Genomic DNA, 21,014 nt, shown 5'->3' with positions numbered 1-21,014 from the left:
GGGGTGGGAAGATGTGTAGGGTGTGTTATTTTAAAGATTTTATTTTATTTGTTTGACAGAGAGAGAGAACACAAGCAGGGGGAGTGGGAGAGGGAGAAGCAGGCTTCCTGCCAAGCAGGGAGCCCAATGCGGGGCTCGATCCCAGGATCCTGGTATCAAGACCTGAGCCAAAGGCAGACGCTTAACGACTGAGCCACCCAGGCGCCCTAGGGTGTGTTATTTTAAAAATTAACAAACTGAGAAACAGAAAGATTAAGCAATTTGGCCAGGGTCAAACTAAAATGTATTGGATTGAAAATTTAGGTGAAGTCAGCTTGGCTGTAGGACCAGTAGTCTTTCCATTAAAATTTTCTCTATTTTCAGCCTAGCAACTCATTTAAATTCCCTCATTTAAAATAGTATATTCCACTGTCTCTATTAATTACAGAACGTGTTTTGATCATTTTGAGGGCTGTCAGTCCTCTTTCATTGATTGACACACACTAGAACAATGAAGATACTGGGATCTAGGCAGCCAGCCCCTGGATGTAAACTCAGTGACCATCAGTAGCACCACAGAATGTTTGGATTATGTTTATGATTTCAGGAATGGTATATTTAAGACTTTGTGGAAGATGTCCTATTTTTCTTTGAGAATTTTACAGGCTGCATTAGAGAAGTGAAAAACTAGAATTAGCATAGCCACAGAAGATGGGGCCAGGAGTCATAAGTAGATATTGGAATTCTAGGAAGGAGTCTTGGACTCAGTTTAAGTGTTCCCAGTTAGAGCCACCCAGAAATGGACTGATGTTGCTTGGGAGGTAATGAGTTCTGTACTGCCAGAGGCTCCTGACCCTTTTACCAGTTGGAGTTTGTATGGTATGATCTCAGGAGAGGGGCTTTAAAACTCTAGCATTTGTGCTTGCATTTTCCATCACTATGAATCTGTGAGACTTGATACTCTCCAAATCGTAACGTAAGGCCCTCCTAAGAATAGGAAACCTGTATAAAGGAGTTAATAATCTCAGCTTCCCTGAAGAACGATGTTCTTTGCCTAGGATGATCATAAAATCAGTTAAAGGAGAAGTCACAGTTTCAGATTTCCCAAGTTATGCCAGAAGCGTTTTCAGTCAGGTTGACTGAGTGTAAGGGTGTTTGTCATCATGACTGTCCAAGTGTTGATATTTTATGTAAGTTTAAGATCACCTCTGGCTATCATTTTATTTCATTAGAATAAACTTTTATTATTGGTTAAAGTGAAGTTAATAATTGAAGAGCACTTAGGACATAAAATCCGTGAGCTGTGCATCTGAAGCGAGGGCATTTTGTCTTTTTATTTTATTAGGTCCTTTTCTTTATTTTTTATTTTTTTTAATTTTATTTTATTATGTTATGTTAGTCCTTTTAAAAGAGGAAATGATTTAGATTATTTTGAGTGTAATCTCTTTTGAAATCTTAATTATTAATATGCAGCCATTTGTTACTATAAAAGAGTGCTGCACTGAGATGTAAATTGATATGGCAATAGGAACTGTGGGAAGTCAGAAAGACAAGGTGGGGTTTGTTTTGTGGCAAATATTCGCACATTTTGCATTATAAATAATGAATTGTAAAAATTTCAGAACACCCAACCTCCAATATAGTGGCCCTTTAAAGTAGTACCTAAATGAGGAGACATTAAAGTGTGGCAGATGAATATTTGGTAAAGTTCTTTCTTACTAGATTAAGGCAAAATCACCTGTAGTTGTAATCCCTTATTCCTGTTCAGTTCCTTGTATTACAGTTATACTATCGCCTGTTAGATCCAGTAGAATCTTAAGTTTTGAAACAGAGCACTTTCTCTGTGCATGAGTACCAGATGGCTGTATGCCTTTAAACCCTAGAATCCCACTCAGGGCAGTAAAAAGAGGAAGCAAGACCAATTTAGGGAACAGCAGACTCGCAGCCTCATCTCACCCCTTCTCTGAGCAAGGGTGAGAATTAGATTATTACAGGGAAAAACCTCTTGCCATGGGGCTCCTGCTGAAGTTTATATGATATGATTCCTTTGTACCTTTTAAGGTTCTTTAGCCCCCTTTACTGGTCTATGTATATATACACATCTGTGTGTATGTGTTTATTTATGTGTTCAAATGTTGGCATTCAAAATCTGTTTTGTCCTATTAATAATAAAAAGTACATATTGATCAGTTTGTTGAATTATAAAATATTATATATACTAGTTTTTGTCTTTTCCTTAAGAATCACAGAGCTGTCAGTGACCCTAGAAATCATCTGGTGCAATCCATTTATTTTACAGCAGATAGACTTGTGATCTGGAGAGACTAATTTGTCCCCAGTCGCACTGCTAGTTTTTACTAAGCAAAGTCTAGATTTTCTATCTCCTGGTCCTGGCCCAGTTTTACTATAGTGCACTGCCTTACCGCTCCTGAAATGACTGGTCTTCCTTCTCTTTAGATGTGTATATGTATTTATGAGCATTAAAAATAAACAAAACATTTAAAACAAATAAACAAAAAACTAAGTTAATTTCACTGAGAGGCCAAATGTAAGTACAGACTTTTTGGTAAGTTGCTACCAATACAGTATCTTTCACAAGTTCTATTTAGAGTTTAGTAGTTGATGACTTGATGAAATATGACCAAGTGGCAAATTTTCCTAATTGAGTTTAGTAGCAGAGTTTTGTTTTTCTGAGCCAAATATTCCCAATCTATTCTCCACATGTGTTCAGAATGATCTTTTTAAAATAAGCAAACCTAGTCACATTATCCTCTGAGTAATCTCCATTAAGCAGCTCCCTTTTGCCTTCAGGATAACATCTAAGCCCTTACCATGGCCTACAAGGCTCCTGGTGATTGAGGCCCTGCTCCACCATTCCCCCCACTTCTCCTTTCCCTCCAGTCGTGGTTAGTTTCTTTTAGTTCTTTGACTGCAACTAGCTCTTTTACCTTTATGCACATGTTAGCTTTCTATTGCTTCATAACAAATTACCACTAATTTAGTGCCTTAAAAAAAACACCCAATTTATTATTTCACAATTTCTGTAGGTAAGATGTCTGGCATGGTGTGGTGGGATTCTCTTCTTAGGGTCTCATCAAGCTTTAATCAAACTGTTGGCCAAGGCGGTGGCTCTCATCGGGGGCTAAGGGTCCTCTTTCAAACGCACTGGTTACTGGCAGCATTCAGATCCCCATTTCCTTGATACGTCTTTAGAGTCAAGAGTGGCATTTCAAACACTTCGGATTCTTCTAGTCTCTCTTACTCTCTGTCTTGTCTCTGTGGCTTCCTCTTCTGTCCTCAGCCAGGAGAAAGTTCTGCTTTCAGGGTCTCATGTGACTACTTCAGCCCCACCTGGATAATCCAGGATAATCTCCCTCTTTTTAAGGTTAACTAGTTACTAACCTTAGTTATACCTGCAGAGTCCCTTTTGCCATGTAGAGTGACATGTTTATGGTCATGACACCAGGGGATGGAGATCATGGGGGTCAAAATTCTGCCTACTACAACACAGTACCCTGTGACTGGAATACTCATTCTTACCTCTGCATCCTGCTCCTTCATCTGCTAACTCGTACTTTCATCCACTGGGTCTCAGGATTTCTTTTTGCCCCTCTCTCCTCCCCCGCCCCCCATTCTCAGGTTTGGATTAGGCACCTCTCCTCAGTGCTCACTTACTACTCTTCACATCCCCCTTGTACCACTTGTGACTTCTTACGCTTACCCATATTCTTTCAGGGAACTGTCAATTCTCTAGGGAGAAAAGCCATGTTTATCTTGTTTATCATGTTTATCTTGGCACATTGTGTTTCCCTGTTTAACCTTGTGTCTTGATGCCCAATTAAAAGAAAAGTGGAATCAGTAAATTATTTGTACCCATGGAAGGTGGAAGCATGAGCACCATGTTTAATACAAATTTCTAAGACTGTCAGAGGAAGAGAAAGGACAAATTTAAGTCAAGCTATACAAATTATTAAAAACAAAAACGAGGGGTGCCTGGGTAGGTCAGTCGTTAAGTGTCTGCCTTCAGCTCAGGTCATGATCCCAGGGTCCTGGGATCGAGCCCCGCATCGGGCTCTCTGCTCAGCGGGGAGTCTGCTTCTCCCTCTCTCACTGTGTCTCTCTCTGTCAAATAAATAAATAAAAATCTTAAAAAAAAGAAAAACAAAAAGCATCAAAAAACCCAGCCTGCTTTTGTGAGGTAATGAGGTGCTCCTCATTACTGGAAGCTTTTAGGTGGAAGCTCACTGACAGGGTGTCAGGGATATTGGTGGGAGGCTAACAGACATGAGCTCTGTTTTGTGACTCATGATTGTTACGGTTGACGTAAGACCTAAGGAGATGGAGTCACTTGTATTCCTATCCCTGTGGCTCCCACGAGAGACCTACGTGCTCTTATCACTAGCAGTGTGCCTTGTCCATTCACTGGAATTATCCAGCTTGGTGGAGCTAGGATAATTGACTCCCTAGTATCCTGTGCTAGTTACTGAATCATAACTAAGTGACAAGATTAGTATAGTAGAGTTACTTTTATAAGTCATTAACTGTGAAGAAGCAACATTCGAAGTAAAAAAACTATTAACATACATCACTAGAGAAGGAGTAGAGTGTAGTGTTTAAGAGTGGGCCTTTTGGTTCAAACACCCAGCTGTACCACTCACTAGCTCTGTGACCTTAACTCAGGTACTGAAGTCTTTGTGGTTCAGTTTCCTACTCTGTAAAATGCAGATGGTAATAGGAGAGGCTAACTTGTAAAGTGATTGAGAGAATTACATAGACAAGATAGTAAAGAGTAGAATACATATAGGGCATGATTAGCATTGTGTCAGGGTTAGTTCTTCCCCTCTTCCTCCTCCACAACAACATTATCCTCCAGGCACGTTAAAGAGCGTTCCAGACCTACAACCACATGCACAGTGTCTGGCATATACTAGGAATACAATGATAGATGTGTACATATATTTTAAAGTAGGCACCGTGCCCAGCATGGGGCTTGAACGCACAATGCTGAGATCAAGAGTCACACGCTTTACTGACTGAGCCAGCCAGGCACCACTACGGTGATATTTTTGATTTAATAAATAATATGTTCATTTGTAATCTTTATTCATATTTTTCATTTTTATTTTATTCATATTTATGATAGGAAGTGGTCCCAATAACTTTATGCTGTAAGAACTAAATACTGTGTTAGTCTTGTGTTGCTCAGAGCTTGCTAAGGGAGTCTGAAAAATGGGACTTAATCTCTTTTTATTATTAAAGCAAATGGATGTTTTTAGAAACCTTTTGAATTATTTTCCAGAATAAAGAAAACTATAGTCAAGTAAAATTCATATTTTACATATATCATTTTCTGGATGATAAAGTAAAATACCCTTGCCACAAAAATGTTCTCATTGGAATTCAGATGAGATGTTAACACTTTGCTTGTCTTTGAAAACAGGTTCATCCTAAATTCCACTATAAACAGGCTCATGACCCAGGCACAGACACTTCTTGTGTGGCTTTTTCCTATGACGGTAATGTCCTTGCCTCTCGTGGAGGTAGGTTAAAAACTTTCTTTTGGATGTGTTTCTGTATTTAAAAATGATCATAATTAACAAATGTTACACTAATGTCCTAACAGTAAACCTAGCTGTGCTTTTGTTAGTGCTCCTTTGCCAGTCTGACTTTTTTTTTTTTTCCATTAAAATGCATTTCTGACTTGGCAGTATTGTTTTCTTAAAAAAGGTATCAAATAAAATTTAGAAAATATGTACTTTTTGGCCTAAGTTTTTATTTTAGCTTCAAATTCCATCAGAGTTTAAAGCCTCCGAGGATGACTTATGGAATTTTGTAGATGATGTTCTACATTCTTCCTATATCATTTTATAACTTAGACTCTTCTGTTGGCTTACCACTGATTTTTTTTTTTCAGTTTGAACACTGTACCTCAATTCAGTTAAAAAAGAAGAAGTTGCGTACCTGAATGTTAGTTTTTAAACGGCTACATAGTTCTGTATGGCCATATTATGTTTATTTACCCACATTCATGAGGTTAAATATGGGTTTCTTCTTGCTGAATCTTTCTCACATGGATGAGCTAAGTGTTGAAAGAAGGAAACAAGAGAAGAGTAAGGGCAGTTTATGAGCAGAGCATTACAGGAAGTATGGGGCATGACTGAGGATCTTCCTGTAGGCCCATTTGTGGGGAGGGAAAAGAAACAGTAGAGTAAGTAGATTGGAGCCATTACAGATGGTTTCAAATATCACATAAAGGATTTAGTTTTTATTCTGTAGGCCATGTTAATCTAGCAACACTGCATTCGGCCATTCACTCACTCAGCCATTCTATGTTGAGCAACTACTCTGAGCAAGCATTGTGCTAGGTGCTGGGTCTAAACTGTGAACATCATAGACAGTGTTCCTTTCCTGAAAGAATGTGCAACCTGGTGTAGAGGGTAGTGGGAGTGAGGAGAAGATGGAGAGACTTGGCCCAGCTTTTGCTCAGGTCAGCCATTCCATGTCTGTGTACCTTGGGAACTGCATCAGATTCTCTTTCCTCTGAGGAAGCCTTGTTTGTTATATCCAAACTACCCCCACTTACATAATTGTAAAACATCAAAGCACATGTATTTTCTATTTATGGAATACATGGGAAAGGGGGGTAGTCTGTATAAAATATGTATTTGGTCCATCAATTCTAACCTATTTGAGTCCTGAGATGACTTTTTTTTTAAAGATTTTATTTATTTATCTGACAGAGAGAGACACACAGTGAGAGAGGGACACAAGCAGGGGGAGTGGGAGAGGGAGAAGCAGGCTTCCCACGGAGCAGAGAGCCCAATGTGGGGCTCGATCCCAGGACCCTGGGATCATGACCTGAGCCAAAGGCAGACGCTTAACGACTGAGCCACCCAGGCGCCGCAAGAGATGACTCTTAATTAAGACTATATATACTCTTTACTTACAAATAGTGGTTCTTACCCCAAGAGTGTGTATCTGAATCTTTTGAGAAAGTTTTTCAGATGATAAATGTTTCACTTAGAAATTCTCACATTTACTCTTGCAGCTTTAGAATGGTGAACCCAAATCTCCAATGTGGAGTGGAGAGACAAGAGAGGAATAAGTGGGAAGCATAGTTTGAAAATTCCTCTCAGAGGATTCTAAAACAGGCCAGCCCCAAACCAGTTGATAATTACTAGAAGTATTGGACTAACCTCAGTTCAGTCAAAGCCATTTTGGTGACAATTCTTACCTTCCCTTTCCATCCTATAATAACTGTTGGATAACATGTCGCCAACACAGTACGTATAACGTATTCCATCATTTTTCTTCCTGGGTGTATAGAATATGGCAGATAGAAGTCTATTCAGCAGAGTCCCCAGGTGTTGTAAGGTACTCCTGCTAGTTCCAGAACCTGTCAGGTTAGCTAAACTGTTTAATGCAGATTAATGTTTTCTTATTGTTGAGAATTATGAGGATATGTAATCTTTTTTTAAGACTAAAAGCAAAAAAAAAGGTGAGTCTTACAAAGTCTTTCCATTTTAAGCAGGTCCCCAGTCCAGCCAATTGTGGATTAGTGCACCTGCCAAAAGTTGGGTTTCAGAGGAAGGGTCACTTGGGAGAGAATGGAGATTTTTATTGAAATCTCCACTCAGCTCACTTGCACCTGATACTGATTCTTTATTGGACCCAAGGGGTTGAGGCAGGTCTCAGCTGTGGACGCTGGGGAGCAAGAACAGCAAAGACATTACTTATATGAGTTTTGGCTTTCATTCTCGTCAGGAATATTAGTTAGTAGCCCTATAGAAATAGAAAAACAGCGATTCTTAGAAGAATATTCATTATACTTTAAAGAGCTTTTGGAAAAGCTGTACTTCCCGGCAACATGAAGAATGATAGCCGCAGGTAGAGTTACACTGGAGGGAAGGGAATCACATGGCTCAGTCTCATTAATGTTAATGGATAGCTTCATCTGCACACCAGTGGGAGAAAGAGTGTTGTGAACTGAACTATTTTCAGTCCTGATGGTTGTTAAATTAATATCTTCTTAAGAAGGCCGGTTATGCTCAACTATACCATCGGGGGACTACCAGCTGCTTTCAAATCACTCCTTAGAGTAGATTCTCCAGGGTTCCTTCTAGCCTACAGATGCTACATCAGTGTGAAAATTTATTTCTAGAAGGCCAGTTCATTATCATAAATCTTTCTACTGTTCTCACATCCACTACTTTCAAGCTGCCCAGTTAAAACAGTAAAATACACTTATGTGCATCTTTCTTTCCCCTTCCTTCCTTCCTCCCTTCCTTCTTTCCTATAGTTATACACTAAGTTTAGCAAACTCTAAACTTAGAACTAGTTTTTTGCACAATTCACTTTCTTTTTTTTTCTTTTTCATTCCTCTATCAGGTGATGATACATTGAAATTATGGGACATCCGACAGTTTAATAAACCACTTTTTTCAGCCTCGGGTCTTCCTACCTTGTTCCCAATGTAAGTAGCATATTTTAAATAATTGATAAATGTAAGAGAATGGAAAAGAAATTTCTTCACTTTAATTTATGTTATATGTCTTTTAAAAAGGGACAGGAAGAGTATTTGAAATCTGTTTTTTGAAAGATGCATTTTATTTTTCCCTTCTATTTGCACATTCTTCAGACCATAAAATTTTTTTGAAGTTGAAATCATATATGTTCATGTGTTTCTCTGTGTGTATACACACATAGGTCTTGGGATACTAAAAATATTTTAAGAGATTGAATTGTTCTTTTAATATGTATAAATGACAGGGTAGGCTTGCATATTTGTTGTCTTTTAAAATTTGAACCCCATTCCATCAAAGCAATATTTCATAGTTACTGAGCATTACTATATATCATTTTCTCAAGTTTTCCTTATCATCATTCCAGTCAATAATTCAGTATACTTCACTTGTTCAGAGTATCTTGCTCTAGGTAGCTGAACACCATTATCTCCATTCTATTAAGTTGACAACTGAAGCATTTAAAGATTTTTCTCAAGCAGCTGAGCTGGGATTTGAACTTTTTAAGTCCTACAGTTGGTGCCTAAGTAAAACTTCCTATTTTTGTAGAAATAAAATTTCACATCTGTGTTAAATAATGACCAACAGGGAGAGCGTGAAGGTGATGGAACCGTCAAATGGAGGAAACTGTGTAATAGCAGAGCACTGACTCTAGCGCGGTCTGTTGCCCATGGCACTTATCTGTTAAAACAAACAGATGGACAAACAAACATGAATTTATAGCTGATGAGAATTTTTTGAGCTATTATGCCTGCTGCAAGCTATGCTAACTACATAACTTCTTTGGATCATGTCTTAGATTATTCACAACCAGGTGGCCAGATCTCTAATAACAAGGGCTCTTGAATCATAGCCATCAATTAGGTTCCAGCAGTTCAACCTGTTCCTCATTTCATGGTCCTTGACTTGACAAAACTCCAATTATTTGGGGATGGTGGCTAGTGGTGGTAAAAAATAATTCCAAAACTGGACAAAATTATCACTATTTAGACATTAGTCATACAATGTTTCTTTATCTATAGCACTGTCAAGGTCTATCTTGAGTTTTTCCCACACTTTCTATACATTAAAAAATATAGTGTGTAGAAGTTAGAAGCATAGATTCTGCAATCAGACTGCCTGAGTTCAAGTCCCAGCTGCGCTACCTACTTTTGTGATCTTGGGAAGGGTTTCTTTAATCTCTCTCTGCCTCAGTTTCCTCATCAGTAAAATGGGGATAATAATGTCTACCCCATAGGATTATTGTGAAGATTAAGCAAACTAATATAAGTGCTTGACTTACTGTGAGCCCTCTATAAGAGTCACCTCTTGTTACAGTGGTGTTGTTTATATTTTATTTAACTCATTGCTGTAGGGTCATAAGCTTATGCTTACACGCTGTTTTTGTCTGTAGGACTGACTGCTGTTTCAGTCCAGATGATAAACTCATAGTCACCGGGACATCTGTTCAAAGGGGATGTGGCAGCGGCAAACTTGTTTTCTTTGAGCGCAGGACTTTCCAAAGGGTGTATGAAATAGACATCACGGATGCGGTATGTAAATTCTTCTCTCCTCAGCCTTGAGAATGAAGTGAGGTTTGCCTCTTAGTCATCTTTTGTTTTGGTTTTCGTTTTTAAATAGAACATAAGTCCTGGCTTCTGTGGTGCAATGGTAGCTACTTCTTTTATCAACACAGGAATTATTAGTATGTTACAGACTGGCTGATCTATGCTTTCCCTTCCTCTGACCCAGTATTTCCCATGGGCCCACGCTTCAGTCAGAATTTCAGCTGGGCCAGGGACAATTGCCCCTCTGCCAACCATTTTGAGGAAAGCAGAAGCTGATCATCACATAGGATACAGAAAGAAGTGTCCCATAAGGCACATGTTTGTGAGGATTCAGGGATTGTGGACAGAAGTGAAAATTATGCCTTTAGAAAGTGATGAATTGTATCATTGTTTCCTAAACCTTGAAAACTTTGACAGAATTCTGCTTGCCAGAGTTGTCATTGAGGTAAGACTCAGCTTCCACTAAGCTTAATTTCTATTTAGTTATTTGGAAATTTAAAACATTTCACAGTTAACTTCTGCATCTAAAAAAACCCATTAGTTTTCTTTACATATTTATGTAAGCACTATAAGCACTAAAACACCGGCATGCATGCATGCATTGATTCACTGATTCATTCATTCCTTTCCTGAGACTGTAATACAGTAATAGTGAAGTTTCCCAGAGGAAAATCTGAATTCCTTTGTAGTCTTTTAGAGTGTGTATTAGTATTTAGAAGGTAAGGTAAATCATTGTTATTTTCTGAGTATGAAACAGACCGATTAATGTCTGTGTAAATTTTCTTTGGCTTACTGTCAAAGCCTTTAGTAATATCTTGTATCTTAAACAGCGCCCTTCTGTAGACTTCTCCAGTTGTTTCAGCTCTTTGCAGTTGGGACATATTATGAACTTACATGATTCAGACAATTGAACAACTGTTTTTAAGTCACTAGTCAAAAGCTCCTGTCTCTAATGTTCTGGTATTACTGTGGAGTCTTAATTTGTAGGCCCTAAATTTGAAACCGTGGTATAGTTATTTTAACTAACTATAGTTAGTTAACTAACTGTAGTTAAAGACAATGAAATAAATAACAATGAGACTAATTCTAGATGAGTACTTAAGTTTTATAGATTCTAATCTCATGATGTAATTTGAAATGTGCCAGCGCTAATAATAATTTTTTGGGGGAACATCCAAGAGCCAACTTAAACACTAGAATCAAAGAAAAACATTCTTGACTCTATCAACTTTAATCTCAAAAAATAAAATTATTATAATTGGTTGTTCCAGAAGTAAGCTGTGTTCTGTTATGCCTCTCAATGACAATACATTTCAGTATTACTCATGGTGTTATGGTTTTAAATTATAATTAAAATTGAAACCTAAATAAAATTGCACTTTTAAGACACCGTATGTTTTTGTAGTGTATAGAACATGCTGGTTGCTTTTCTAGCTAGATCTTTTCCTCCATAGTACTTACTGTCATTGCATCTATTATATGTTTGTTGTCTGTTTCCTTGCACCAGGATGTAAGCCCACTAGAGCAGGAACTTGTCTGTTGTGTTCACTGTGATCTCCTCAGTGCTTAGAACAGTGCCTAACACATACTTGTTGAATGAGTGAATGGTATACTTGGCAAGTACATGTAATGCATACTGTACAGCACAGGTATGTCTTTGGAGAGTGAGGCAGGAGAGAAGGATCTAGAGATGGAAGGGTAAACTGATCTTGTATACCATAATAAGAAGGTGACTTTATCTTCTCTTTTTTGTTTGTGTGTGTGTTTGTTAAAGCAAGGGAATGGCACAGTCTGATTTAGGCTTTAGAACAGATAATTTTTATTGAAGTGTGAAGGTTAGATTTACAAGATTTGGTGTTGTGTCCGAAGGCTGAGGTTTATTACTTGAGAGACTGGGCCAGTGTTCCCCAAGATTAAAAAAAAGAAAAGGAAAGGAAAAAAGCAGATTTTGGAAGAAATACACTGCATTGTTGTTGATATGTTGTGCTTGAATACCTGCAGGGCCTCTGGGTGGAGATAGTAGGCAGATAGGTAAGTGAGTTTGGTGCTTAAGAGAAAGAAGACACAGTTTTGGGAGAAATATTTACAGTTTATAGTTGAAATATTGGTTGCTGATTAGTTTGATTAAGGAAAGGGCAAAAAGGATGGAGAACATGAGCCCTAGGAAACCTGAACGTTTAAGGGATGAGCAAATGAAGAGAAGCAAACAAAGGAGAATGGTCATTAAGTAAATGGAATATACCTTCTGTTGAATTGTCTTGGAAAAGTCAGAAAACAGATTTTGAGATCCATATTAATAGACAGATGAAGAGAAAACCTCAAATAGGGACAAAAGTGCCACAGCACTTTGAAGCAGCCTTTTAAATAATTGATTTAGGATCTGTTTGATTGCATTTTGTTGTTAATATCAGACAACATTGTTTTTGTTTACATAGTAGAATTGTATGTTAAAAGAACTTTAAAATGCCCCTCTGATCTAAAGTTTTAAGTCTTGGAATATAAGAAAATAAATGTATTCTTTGGAATGGATAAAGATGGTGGACATTTTGCTTGAAGGGCCAAAAATATCTCATATTTTATTGTATTTTTGTCATTAAAAACCAGAATAGTCGTTTCTTTTGGAAATACTGCACTCTGCTGTAGTAAAATACATACTGTGTTGAGTTTTAATTTACATAAAAGGCAACATCTCATTCTTAATATCAGCATTTAGTGGTGTGCTTGCTTGATTAGACACAGACAACGGTGGCTTTAGGTCTATCCTAGTTGAGTCCTTTTACTTCAGTAAAGTATGAGTGATTGTATTCTCACACCCTCTTCTAAAATAAAGTAAATCCCTGAGTAGTTATATTTTAGAATGCCAAGCGCCACATGTATATGGAGCCAAACATTGTTTTCAGTCAGGGATATTAAAAACTCTACAGTTGCCTAATAACTAAAAACTATACTACAAGCTTCACAATAAATAGCTTTCAAAAATATAAAATAAAAGTTTAAAAATATTTTCCCTATTTATTTTTGAAACAAACTTAAAGGAAAAACTGGTTTTAATTCCATTCTCTGTATTGTTACATACTCTGAAAATTTTTTTCTCTTCAATGTAGAGACTCTTTTCACTAGGAGTTGACAAATGTTTCTTTAACATTTACCATTTTTATTGTATAATGTTCATATACATTTTACAATTCTGCTTATTTTTAGATGTTTCTTTGTCGTCCAGTTGTGTTCCCTCAATTGAAAAAAATAGCATATTTCTCATTTGTCATCTAATTTTTTTTATGATTTAAGTAGTGTGCTTAGCCTCTTTTCTAAGATAAATTCCAGAATATAACTTGAATCTTGAGTTTACAAATCACTTTAGTTTTTGTGTAAGATGGGACCCTAAGCTTTTGTGTATTGTATAAAAGGCTGCCATTACTCTGTTTTATGTGATGAAAGTATAGGACAGAAAGAATGGACAAAATACAATTTGGAGATGATGTATCAATTTTTATTTTTTTATTTTATTTATTTTTTTAAAGATTTATTCACTTGAGAGAGAATGAGAGAGAGAGAGAGAGTATGAGAGGGGGGAGGGTCAGAGAGAGAGAAGCAGACTGCCCGCTGAGCAGGGAGCCCAGTATGGGACTCGATCCCGGAACTCCAGGATCATGACCTGAGCCGAAGGCAGTCACTTAACCAACTGAGCCACCCAAGCGCCTGATGTATCAATTTAAAAAAAATATTTATGTTTAGAAGAAACATAGACATATTCAGACCTTTTCAGAGTTCTAATTATTCTGGAGAGGCCCTGAAATAATGTTATGAACTACTGTTAGCTTAGTAATTTTTCATCAAACTATAATTTGTTATAAAATGACTAACAGAATTTCCTTTTTCACAATTATAAATCAAAGGACATGGTTTATGCAATTATACTAGCATATTACCATTTATATTCTTTAACCCAAGTGTAATGGAATAAAGTTTTTTGACCTGATATTATTTAAGATGGTGGCCTCTTCACCTCAGTTGCTTTGGTAATAATTTAAAAGAAATAGCAGGGGGCGCCTGGGTGGCTCAGTTGTTAAGCGTCTGCCTTCGGCTCAGGTCATGATCCCAGGGTCCTGGGATTGAGCCCCGCATCGGGCTCCCTGCTCTGTGGGAAGCCTGCTTCTCCCTCTCCCTCTGCCCCTGCTTGTGTTCCCTTTCTCGCTGTGTTTCTCTCTCTGTCAAATAAATAAAATCTTTAGAAAAAAAAAATAAATAAATAGCAGGTGTTCCCTTGGGTAAAGAGGGAAAAAAAAGTAGAAAGGAAAAAAGAAATCTCACACTTGATCCTGACTACTCTTCTGATTTGTTTGTTAGCTTATGTACTTTGGTGAGGGACCTTTGTTTCTGCAAACACTGACTGAACAAAGTGAGGAACAGAAAGAAAAAAATCAAACCTTTATTTACAAAACATAGCTATAGATCTGGCACAGCTGGTCTAGTATATAGCCGCTGAAGGGAGGGGAAGGGAAATTTGCTTTGATATTTTCAACTAGACTGCTTTATTTTATTCATTCATTAGTTTTTCAACTAGACTGCTTTTGGTGTTTTAATTGTATTTTTCTGATTTAATTGTATTTTTCTGATTATAAAAGTAGTACATATTAAATCTAAAAAACTGTCAACATAGAAAAGATCATTAAAAAAGTAAATATCATATCTAATCATATCACCCATAGATTATTCTCAGATATGACGTTTAAATGAATACATTTTCATGTCCAAGAAAATTGCTATTTGTTAACCTAAAGAATGACATATATCATATAATGAAGTATCACATAAAAAGCTTTTGTGTTCTTATTAGGAGAGTATATTGATATTTTAAATCCGAAGAGATTGAAGGGAAAGAAGAAATGAATATAATGAGGCCATAAATAATGGACTCTTCACAAAACTAGCTATTTATCTTAATTTATGAGTGTAAGGGACATGCTGATCATTCATACTACAATCATCCTCCATTATTTGTACATATATAAGAGAGCAGAAAGATCATTCAAATTAATGGATATTCCAGACGTCCTCAGAATTGGTTTTGGAAAGTGTCTTTGTTCTTATGAGTCTTGATAGAACAACTCTGGAAATTCACTTCAAACAAATTAATGAAGCTGTGCTTGTGAAAGCTTGTCTCTGAAGAGTTGAGGAACTCACCTCCTGTATCATCCTGGGAATAGACTAATGATCTGTCTCACTGATACAAGTTTCCACCTCTTTAAAAGTTTTCTGGAAATAAAGGAGTCCAGCAGTGTCTTTGCCCAGTCAGGATTGTACAAGGAATAAGACACAGAGGGAACTTGAGCTATTGGCAGTGCAAATGCCAACTGAAAATAAACTCGAAAGAAAGACTATATTTGGCATTTATCTGCCTTCTAAAATATATTGAAACCTTCTTAATATGAAGTCCAAGGGATGGAAAAAATGGACTTTGAGTTTAGCTTTCCATTATCTGATTTTTATTAAAGAGCAATCAGGCAGCTAGTTGACTAGGGAATAGTAGTTGCTTTGAATTATATATTATCTTGGATAAAGCAGCATCAGCTTAATGAAGTTTTGCTGTAATTCACTTTCTCGGGAGGATTAAACAATGCAGATTCTAGATGGATACTGATTAACTATTTGTACTTACTAAAATTGGTATATTTTCCCATGGCCAAGTGATAAGACAGTATATTCAACATAGGTATTTAGAGCATTTGCTCATTGGGAACAGAAAGGCAAGGTACATGAGCACTGCCTTGTTTCCTGGTCTTCCGAGATGTATAAATATTTGATGAAAAACTTAGGACTATTGTTTGTTCTAGCTCTGTGAAAAATGTTGATGGTATTTTGATAGGGATTGCAAACAACCCTAAAATTTGTATGGAACCATGAAAGACCCCATATAGCCAGGGGTATTTTGAAAAAAAAAAACAAAAACCCAAAGCTGGGGACATCACAATGCCTGACCTCAAGCTATATTACAAAGCTGTGATCATCAAGACAGCATGGTACTGGCACAAAAACAGACATATAGATCAATGGAACAGAATAGAGAGCCCAGAAATGGATCCTCAACTCAATGGTCAACTAATCTTCGACAAAGTAGGAAGGAATATCCAATGGAAAAAAAGACAGTCTCTTCAGTAAATGATGTTGGGAAAATTGGACAGCCACATGCAAAAGAATGAAACTGGACCATTCTCTTACACCATACACAAAGATAAACTCAAAATGGATGAAAGATCTAAATGTGAGACAGGAATCCATCAGAATCCTAGAGAACACAGGCAGTAACCTCTTCGACCTTGGCCACAACAACTTCTTGCAAGACACGTCTCTAAAGGCAAGGGAAACAAAAGCAAAAATGAACTTCTGGGACTTTGTCAAGATAAAACCCTTCTGCACGGCAAAGGAAACAGTCAACAAAACTAAAAGGCAACCTACAGAATGGGAGAAGATATTTGCAAATGACATAACAGATAAAGGGCTGGAATCCAAGATCTATAAAGAACTTATCAAGCTCAACACCCAAAAGACAAGTAATCCAGTGAAGAAATGGGCAGAAGACATGAACAGACATTTCTCCAAAGAAGACATCCAGATGCCCAGCAGACACATGAAAAAATGTTCCACATCACTTGGCATCAGGGAAATACAAATCAAAACCACAATGAGATACCACCTTGCACCAGTCAGAATGACTAAAATTAACAAAACAGGGAGCAACAAATGTTGGTGAGGATGTGGAGAAAGGGGAACCCTCTTACACTGTTGGTGGGAATGCAAGTTGGTATAGCCACTCTGATAAACAGTATGGAGTTTCCTCCAGAAGTTAAAAATAGAGCTACCCTACAACCCAGCAATTGCACTACTGGTATTTACCCCAGAGATACAGATGTAGTAAAAAGAAGGGGCACCTGCAGCAAAAATAGCCAAACTGTGGAAGGAGCCGAAATGTCTTTGAACAGATGAATGGTTAAAGAAGATGTGGTTCATATGTACAATGGAATATTACTCTGCCATCAGAAAGGATGAATACCTACCATTTACATCAACATGGATGGAACTGGAGGGGATTATACTAAGTGAAGTAAGTCAATCAGAGAAAGACAATTATATGGTTTCAGTCATATTTAGAATATAAGAAATAGTGCAGGGGATCATAGGGGAAGGGAGGGAAAACCGAATGGGAAGAAATCAGAGAGGGAGACAAACTACGAGAGACTCTTGACTCTGGGAAACTGAGGGTTGTGGAAAGGGAGGTAGGTGGGGGGATGGGGTAACTGGGTGATGGGCATTAAGAAGGGCACGTGATGTGATGAGTGAGTACTGGGTGTTATACACAACTAATGAATCATGGAACACTATATCAAAAACTAATGATGTACTATATATTGGCTATTGAATTAAAAAAAAACAACAACTTGGAAGTAGAAGATGATGGAATTTTAGTGTAAATATGCCAGTACAGCAGTTACATGGTTCTTTCTCTAGCACTGCCTTTTCAAAGTCAAGAGCTAACTCTCAGTATGGCTACTAGGACAGTGTTTTACTGTCAAGAGGCACAGTGATCAGCCACTACTCCTTTCTGTAGGAGTATTTTCTTTAATCCCTGAAGAAAAGATATGTCATTGGGCTATGATGAAAAACAGTATTGCATTATTGCTGCTTTCATGGTTTGGATTACTAAATTCTTTCTTGGGATTTCGTGAAATAAGCAGTATACTTATCAGACTTCAATTTAAACAGTACCTGGACCTCAGCTAACTTCACAATGTCCGAGGGGGGCTGGTATCAGTAAGACTTGATTAAATTACTTCTCAATAACTACGTGTAAAGCTCTCATGTTGTGGGTGTTCCAGGACAGTAGTTCTCAGGATTGGAAGAATACAGTTGAGTGCTCATCCTTAGGCCCATGCAAATAGAGAAGAAACCACTGATTTCATGGTAATATCTGCCTTATCAAGTCTTTAAGTGTTTTAAGTAAGGAAAATGATAAGAAACAGTTTAGTGCTGATTCTTTGTTATTTGTTTTTGAAAATGATACAGTAAAATTTATCTTTTTAAAAAGTGTACAGTTCTGTGATTTTTAACACATGTATGGATTTATGTAACCACTATCAATACAATCAGGATACAGAACAGTTCCGTCACCCCCCAAAAACTCCTTTGTGCTGTCCCTCTGTAGCCACGCACTCACCTCTCCCCTGCCCCCCATTCCTAATCCCTAGCATTCACTGGTCTCCACTGTAGTGCTGGCTTTTCAAGAATGTCATCTAAATGGACTCATACAGCATGTAACCTTTTTAGATCAACTTTTATTATTATTATTGTTGTTGTTGTTGTTGTTATTTTCAGTTAGGCAACATATAGATCAACTTCTTTTAGCAGAATGCTTTTGAGACTCATCCAGGTTATGGTGTGTATCAAGAGTTTGTTACATTTTATTGCTGAGTAGTATTCTGTGTGGATATAGCCCAATTTATCTTATTACAGGACAGTTGATTGTTCCCAGGTTTTAGAGATTATGGCTAGAGCTGCCATAAGCATTCATATATAAGTTTTTGTGTGAACAGTTTTCCTTTCTGTAGAGTAAATACCTAAGAGTAGGCTTGCTGGGTCATACAGTGAGTATGTGATTATTTTTATGAGAAAATACCAAGCCGTTCTTCAGAGTAACAGTACCATTTTGCATTTCCACCAATGATGTATTTGTTTTCCACTTGCTCCATATCCTCACCAACAGTTTGTGTTGTGGACATTTTTTATTTTATACATTCTAATAGGTATGGAATGGTCTCTCATCACAGTTATAATTTGCATTTTTCTAATGACTAATGATATTGAATATCTTCATGTGCTGTTTGTCCATTGTTATTCTCTTTGGTGAAGTACCTGTTCAAGTTTTTTGCCCATTTTTAAGGTTGTTTGTTTTCTTACTGTTAAGTTTTGAGAGTCCTTTATATATTCTAGACACCAAGTTCTTTTTAGGATATCTGCAAATATTTTCTCCTGGTCTGTTGCTTATTTTTTTCTTAATAGTGGCTTTTACAAAACAAAAGATTTTAAATTTGATACAGCCCAATTTATCAGTTTTTTCTTTTATAGGGTGTGCTTTTCGTGTCATATCTGAGAACTCCTTGACTGACCCCAGGTCACCCAGATTTTCTTCTAAAAGTTTTATGTTTTGTATTTAGGTCTATTGGTCCATTTTGGGCTAAATTTTATGTAATAGAAGGAGACGTAGGTTGAGGCAGGGCCAGGACTAGGGTCAGGCTCAAGTACAAAATTTAAAGAGGTGCCAAAAAACTCAGTAGTCAAGATAAATGACATTTTAATGCAACATTATAAAAAAATGAAAATTAATGCAAAAAATCCATGATGAATAAAACACCAATATTTTATTTTAATTTTTTATTGTTATGTTAATCACCATATATTACATCATTAGTTTTTGGTGCAGTGTTCCATGATTCATTGTTTGTTCATAACACCCAGTGCTCCATGCAGAACGTGCCCTCCTCAATACCCATCACCAGGATAACCCATCCCCCTCCCCCCTCCCCTCTAGTACCCTCAGTTTATTTTTCAGAGTCCATCATCTCTCATGGTTCGTCTCCCCCTCTGACTTACTCCCCTTTTCTTCCTCTCCTGTTATCTTCTTCTTTTTCTTTTTTCTTAAAATATGTTGCGTTATTTGTTTCAGAAGTACAGATCTGTGATTCAACAGTCTTGCACAATTCACAGCGCTCACCGTAGCACATACCCTCCCCAATGTCTATCACCCAGCCACCCCATCCCTCCCACCCCCAACCACTCCAGTAACACTCAGTTTGTTTCCTCATATCAGTGAGGTCATGTGATACATGTCTTTCTCTGATTGACTTATTTCACTCAGCATAACACCCTCCAGTTCCATCCACGTCGTTGCAAATGGCAAGATCTCATTCCTTTTGATGGCTGCATAATATTCCATTGTGTATATATACCACATCTTCTTTATCCATTCATCTGTCGATGGGCATCTTGGCTCTTTCCACAGTTTGGCTATTGTGGACATTGCTGCTATAAACACTGGGGTACACGTACCCCTTCGGGTCCCTACATTTGTATCTTTGGGGTAAATACCCAGTAGTGCAATTGCTGGATCGAACGGTAGCTCTAATTTCAACTGTTTGAGGAACCTCCATACTGTTTTCCAGAGTGGTTGCACCAGCTTGCATTCCCACCAACAGTGTAGAAGGGTTCCCCTTTCTCCACATCCCCGCCAACACCTGTTGTTCCCGGACTTGTTAATTTTAGCCATTCTGACGGGTGTGAGGTGGTATCTCATTGAGGTTTTGATTTGGATTTCCCTGATGCCGAGCGATGTTGAGCACTTTTTCATGTGCCTGTTGGCCATTTGGATGTCTTCTTTGGAGAAATGTCTGTTCATGTCTTGTGCCCATTTCTTGATTGTATTATTTGTTCTTTGGGTGTTGAGTTTGATAAGTTCTTTATAGATTTTGGATACTAGCCCTTTATCTGATATGTCATTTGCAAATATTTTCTCCCATTCTGTCGGTTGTCTTTTGGTTTTGTGGACTGTTTCTTTTGCTGTGCAGAAGCTTTTTATCTTGATGAAATCCCAATAGTTCATTTTTGCCCTGGCTTCCCGTGCCTTTGGCGATGTTTCTAGGAAGCAGTTGCTGCGGCTAAGGTCGAAAAGGTTGCTACCTGTGTTCTCCTTTAGGATTTTGATGGACTCCTGTCTCATGTTTAGGTCTCTCAACCATTTGGAGTCTATTTTTGTGTGTGGTGTAAGGAAATGGTCCAGTTTCATTCTTCTGCATGTGGCTGTCCAATTTTCCCAACACCATTTGTTGAAGAGACTGTCTTTTTGCCATTGGACATTCTTTCCTGCTTTGTCAAAAATAAGTTGACCATAGAGTTGAGGGTCCATTTCTGGGCTCTC

General features: G+C 37.6%; 1 protein-coding gene across 3 annotated transcripts in view; it reads left to right on the top strand.

Annotated features, from left to right (window-relative positions):
- Positions 1-21,014, top strand: part of WDR70 (WD repeat domain 70) — a 293,077-nt gene that overhangs the window by 232,767 nt on the left and 39,296 nt on the right. For all 3 annotated transcript variants that reach the window (XM_025867371.2, XM_025867372.2, XM_073890980.1), the window contains 3 exons: positions 5,420-5,519; positions 8,368-8,452; positions 9,895-10,033. In XM_025867371.2, coding sequence (XP_025723156.1) covers positions 5,420-5,519; positions 8,368-8,452; positions 9,895-10,033 — 324 coding nt within the window. The remainder of the gene's footprint in view (positions 1-5,419; positions 5,520-8,367; positions 8,453-9,894; positions 10,034-21,014) is intronic.

Source organism: Callorhinus ursinus, unplaced genomic scaffold (assembly GCF_003265705.2).
Source record: "Callorhinus ursinus isolate GAN/ISIS: 27379988/994484 unplaced genomic scaffold, GSC_fseal_2.0 scaffold3, whole genome shotgun sequence".
Taxonomy (NCBI): Eukaryota; Metazoa; Chordata; class Mammalia; order Carnivora; family Otariidae; genus Callorhinus; species Callorhinus ursinus.
This window is presented reverse-complemented; position numbering and strand designations above follow the sequence as displayed.